At 46.5% G+C, this 6000-nt stretch overlaps 1 protein-coding gene across 1 annotated transcript in view; it reads left to right on the top strand.

Annotated features, from left to right (window-relative positions):
* Positions 1 to 1111: 1111 nt before the first annotated feature.
* The window catches only part of LOC129834929 (RNA-binding Raly-like protein), a 31430-nt gene continuing 26541 nt past the window's right edge, over positions 1112 to 6000 (top strand). Inside the window, exons 1-2 of the mRNA XM_055900299.1 lie at positions 1112 to 1173; positions 2944 to 2994. Coding sequence (XP_055756274.1) covers positions 1112 to 1173; positions 2944 to 2994 — 113 coding nt within the window. The remainder of the gene's footprint in view (positions 1174 to 2943; positions 2995 to 6000) is intronic.

The following is a 6000-nucleotide window of genomic DNA, read 5'->3' as shown; positions in this document are numbered from 1 at the left end:
ATAGAGAAAAAGAGGGAGAAAGAGAGTTAGAGTGAGTCAGTCTGTCTTAGTTTTCCTGCTGTGAGAGTTTGGCAAATAGTTGTTATTTTCTCTGTCTTCCGCTCGAGTTCCCCATTAGGACACAGAGCCCCTCATCTGTGCCGGGGACCATGGGGCTGTTCTCTCTCCCGATTCCTCACTCCGTCTCCCCTCCCTGCCTGAGCACAGAACTTCTGTTGGCCGCCAGATCTGTTAGCTCATGGTGTTCTGCTGAGTGCAGGGAATCTGTGGGTACAGGTTGAGAGTTTGTGTTCAGTTGGGTCCTATTAGCAGACTGAGTGGAGAGGTTCTGTTTGAGTTCAGTTTCAATGGTGGCTAAGTAGAACGGTTTTGTCAGTGTCTTCGAACTGGCTAAGTAGAGTGGTTTTGTTTTGGTTCAGTAGTACAACGCACATAAACCCTAATCCACATAGCCAACCCCGCACTGTGCAGACCCACACACACACACATTTGGACATGGAAAGAAACCTTCAACCAGAGTGTGCTCCCCTACAGAGGACTGAGTTTCCATCATGTTAAACAGGGATAGCTGGAAACATAGATGTCTACCATTTCACATGAAAGGCCTACCAGTATTTAGAATAACAGAAGGCTTTCTGCAAATTGATCAGACCTTGAGCTAAATCATAAAACACAGTTGGGGAAGAGTGTGATGAGTTGTAAATATTGACACTTATTACAGATTATTTGAAGCTGGCAGAATATGGAGCTCAGAAAATCCAACTGTCTTCAGACGAGGGGAGAAAGCCAGAAACAGTTTGGCTGCGGGTAGCTGGAGGAGAATTCATTAGGAATTCACACACACCTCAGGTACACAAACACACACTTTTATACCAACACTGCTAGCTATCTCAACACTTCAGAGACAGGGTTGCTACATTCTGATTCACATTTACATACAGAGTGAGCGAGAGAAAGTGTGTGTGTATTTGTGTGCAGCACATCTGTCTGTGTGTCTGCACTCATGCTTGTGTGTACTGTATGTTTTTAGCTGTGAAAAAGTGTTAGTTTTAGTCTCCTGCTGTACTTCCTGACATGTTTACTGATACATCACTTTCCTCCAGTCAACAACATGATTACAGCACTGAGACTCACCAGCCCCCTGCAGAGACAGATAGGACAGAGGGGCTTTAGGTGTGTGTGTGTGTGTGTGTGTGTGTGTGTGTGTGTGTGTGTGTGTGTGTGTGTGTGTGTGTGTGTGTGTGTGTGTGTGTGTGTGTGTGTGTGTGTGCGTGGACGTGGACGTGGACGTGGACGTGATGAGAGTGTGTTATGTGTCTGTCATTCATCTGTGTGTGTACGTGGGTGTGATTTTGTTTGTGTGTGTCTGGTTTGATCCATCTGTTTGAGAGACTCTGATGAACTCTGCTGATACCATCTGTATCGCCCACGTACTGTATGCTACTCACTTTGAGGTGATCATGTATTACATTTTGTAGAGGCTATGCTGATGGTTCTATTTATACAGTGTATTAATATATGTGTAATAAATAGGAATTAGTATGGGTACATGAGTCACCTTTCAGGTACCTATAAATACAGTTCTTCTCTGGTTGAAAGTTTTACAGAAAGCATAAGTGGAGGGTATTTGCTGATTGTGTGTGTGTGTGTGTGTGTGTGTGTGTGTGTGTGTGTGTGTGTGTGTGTGTGTGTGTGTGTGTGTGTGTGTGTGTGTGTGTGTGTGTGTGTGTGTGTGTGTGTGTGTGTGTGTGTGTGCGTGCGTGCGTGTGTACGTGCGTACGTGCGTGTGTGTGTAGACTTTAGGGCTGGGGTATCAGTGGCCAGGCAGGGATTAAACACACAGAGAAATGCTGAGCTCTATTTAACTACACACCAGGGTATGAGCTACTTACCATCAGGCTTAGTGTCACTCCTCTCTCTGCCCTGGTCCTCTCTACACACCAAATCGTACAGGGTAATCTATAAACTACAACCTACAGCAAACTATGCCCATATATTGTAGGCAAAGGTGTGAGCAATTTGAGTCTAATCAAACACACACACACACACACACACACACACACACACACACACACACACACACACACACACACACACACACACACACACACACACACGGGCACATACACGGGTGGGTGCATACACACCTACACACACACACACACACACACACACACACACACACACACACACACACACACACACACACACACACACACACACACACACACACACACACACACACACACACACACACACACACACAACTGACAGTCCAACTTCACAGTAAATGAGCTGGAATATGTAGAAGCACATAGAGTGCACAGCCTGTGGTCATTGGTGCATAACACAGGACAATTTCTATGGATTTTCCACCTTGGGTGCTGTGGCACAACAATTCCAATGTCTTTTTCCAGCTGGCTAGAAATCATGAATAGCATATTCCTTCCAGTTGCCAGAGCCCTGCTCTAACTATGTACACACTATTCCAGCAGCCTGCTACAGAGTGAAATATCTCTGATGGCACAGTATATTTAGCTCACCTAATAAGGAACAGATCTGAAAGGCTGCTTGTATCCGAGATAGATGTTGTTTGATCTCTCAGGTTTTCATCAGCCTGTCTTAACGTTCTGCTCTCACAGAGGATGGATGACTTTGTGTGTGTGCACGCGTGTGTGTGTGTGTGTGTGCCGTGCGTGCGCCATGCTTGCGTGTGCGTTTATGTGTGTCAGTAACACCTCTGTCAGTCAGCTGTGAAGATAGTTGTGAGCCTTTGTGTCAGGCCACTGTCAACTCACTGTCTCTCTCTCACTCTCTCCATCCCCCCTCCTCTCTCCATCCCCCCTCTCTCTATCATCCCCTCCTCTCTCTCTCTCTCCATCCCACCCTCCTCTCTCTCTCTCCATCCCCCCTCCCCTCCCACCTCCTCCTCTCTCTCTGCAGATCTGACTATGACCTGGACTATGAGTGCTATCAGGAGGACCTCTATGACAGGTACTGTCAGCCCGCTCTGCACAGTGCCTCTCACACAAACCCTTAATGTTGAGAGTCGGACAGAGGAAAAGTCTAAAACACACACTTAACCCTCCTTGTCTCCCCTGTCTCCCGCTGGCCCTCTCCCTCCTCCCCCTCCCACTGCCTGTCAGTCATGTGTCTCTGCTAACAGAGCTGCCTGTTACTGCGCACTAATCGCACCTTGGTAAATCTTCGCTCCACTCGGCCTGGCAGGTGTTCGAGGCACACTTAAATGAACGAACAAATACACACACATACAGTACCGTTCAAATGTTTGGGGTCACTTAGAAAACCCTTTTGCAATTATGTTAGCACAGCTGAAAACTGTTGTCCTGATTAAAGAAGCAATAAAACGGGCCTTCTTTAGACTAGAAAGAGGAGTGGGAGGCCCCGGTGCACAACTGAGCAAGAAGACAAGTACATTAGAGTGTCTAGTTTGAGAAACAGACTCCTCACAAGTCCTCAACTGGCAGCTTCATTAAATAGTACCCGCAAAACACCAGTGTCAATGGCAACAGTGAAGAGGCGACTCCGGGATGCTGGCCTTTTATGCAGAGTTCCTCTGTCCAGTGTCTGTGTTCTTTTGCTCATCTTAATATTTTTTTTTTTTTAATTTTCTCCCCTTTTCTCCCCAATTTTCGTGGTATCCAATCGCTAGTAATTACTATCTTGTCTCATCGCTACAACTCCCGTACGGGCTCGGGAGAGACGAAGGTCGAAAGTCATGCGTCCTCCGAAGCACAACCCAACCAAGCCGCACTGCTTCTTTAACACAGCGCGCCTCCAACCCGGAAGCCAGCCGCACCAATGTGTCGGAGGAAACACCGTGCACCTGGCCCCCTTGGTTAGCACGCACTGCGCCCAGCCCGCCACAGGAGTCGCTGGAGCGCGATGAGACAAGGAAATCCCTACCGGCCAAACCCTCCCTTACCCGGACGACGCTAGCCCAATTGTGCGTCGCCCCACGGACCTCCCGGTCGCGGCCGGCTGCGACAGAGCCTGGGGGCGAACCCAGAGACTCTGGTGGCGCAGTTAGCACTGGGATGCAGTGCTCTAGACCACTGCGCCACCCGGGAGGCCCCAATATTTTATTTTTATCGGCCAGTCTGAGATATGGCTTTTCACGGAGCCAGCATCCCGGAGTCGCCTCTTCACTGTTGATGTTGAGACTGGTGTTTTTCGGGTACTATTTAATGAAGCTGCCAGTTGAGGACTTATGAGGCGTCTGTTTCTCAAACTAGACACTCTAATGTACTTGCCTTCTTGCTCAGTTGTGCACCGGGGCCTCCCACTCCTCTTTCTATTCTGGTTAGAAACAGTTTGACCTGTTCTGTGAAGGGAGTAGTACACAGCGTTGTACGAGATCTTCAGTGTCTTGGCAATTTCTCGCATGGAATAGCCTGAACAAGAATAGACTGACAAGTTTCAGAAGAAAGTTATTTGTTTCTGGCCATTTTGAGCCTGTAATCGAATCCACTAATGCTGATGCTCCAGATACTCAAGTAGTCTAAAGAAGGCCAGTTTGATTGCTTCTTTAATCAGCACAGTTTTCAGCTGTGCTAACATAATTGCAAAAGGGTTTTCTAATGATCAATTAGCCTTTTAAAATTATAAACTTGGATTAGCTAACACAATGTGCCATTGGAACACAGGAGTGATGGTTGCTGATAATGGGCCTTTGTACGCCTATGTAGATTCCATAAAAAATCAGCCGTTTCCAGCTACAATAGTCATTTACAACATTAACAATGTCTACACTGTATTTCTGATCAATTTGATGTTATTTTAATGATCAAAAAAATTTGCCTTTCTTTCAAAAATAAGGACATTTCTAAGTGACCCCAAACCTTTGAATGGTAGTGTACACATAGACAAACACACACAGACATACATCCTGTGCACGAACACACATCAAGTGCAAGCATACACACACACACAAGCACACACACAGACACACACACACACACACACAAAGACAAACACTCCCAAAACACACACATCAACACACAGAGAGTTGCTATGTGCTGTGTGGCCTCTATAAGGAATCCAGTCAGGTTGTAAGCCACTCTAACCCTAGCTGAATCTCTAATAATTATGAGTCAGCTTAAACTGTTCTAAGTGCAGCAGCTTATATTACAAGTTCCATTAAAGCTCAGGTTAGTTTTCTGTGGCTCACAGCAGATGTTGGGCCGTGGGTCAGGGAGGCTACATTACAGTAACTGAAACATATTGAGAATTAACTGTAGGCTGGAAAACTGCCATTAAGTTCACTTTCCGGTGGTACAGTACTGTACATGGTACTGTGTTTTGACACGGAGCTGTGGAGTGTTTTCGCTACAGCTCCAGCCAAGAGATCATGACCTCAGTTCAGATTCCAAGCCCGAATTTGACAGTCAGTCCGGTTCAATACAATTAATTCAAGTTTAGTGCAGCCTACCCAGGTCACAGTTCAATCCCGTTCAGTCCACTTCAGTCTTGCTCAATGACTTTCAGTCTAATGATCTCTGATCACGTCGGATTCTGTCCATATCAGTCCGGTTTAGTCCAGTTCCGCATGGCTTAACCCAGGTCAGTCATGTTCAGTCTGACTCAGTTATGCCAAGTCCAGTTGAGTCCGGTTCTGTCTGGTTCGTCACCCAGGTCAGTCACTCAGGTAATTGCTGTGGGAGCTCTCCACCTCCCTCAGGCACACTGAAGGTGACATGGCTCATTCATAAACACAGCACTCAGCACATCTGAATAAAGAGTGCTCTCTCTCTCTCACACACACAAACACACACTGAACAACCTTGTTGTCCTCTGTGTGAATGCACTCTGTGTGAGGCACTCCGATGCTGTAGATGTAGGCATGCACAGAAGAGTTGAGGATGTCCTCTGTGTTTGTGTTTCTATCTTCAGTTTAAACAAACATGCAGAAAGAAAATAAGAGAGAGTAAAGATGATGGTTAGAGAAACAGGCCGTCCAACATAGAGATTACACTTTCA

Source organism: Salvelinus fontinalis, chromosome 35 (genome assembly GCF_029448725.1).
Source record: "Salvelinus fontinalis isolate EN_2023a chromosome 35, ASM2944872v1, whole genome shotgun sequence".
Taxonomy (NCBI): domain Eukaryota; kingdom Metazoa; phylum Chordata; class Actinopteri; order Salmoniformes; family Salmonidae; genus Salvelinus; species Salvelinus fontinalis.
This window is presented reverse-complemented; position numbering and strand designations above follow the sequence as displayed.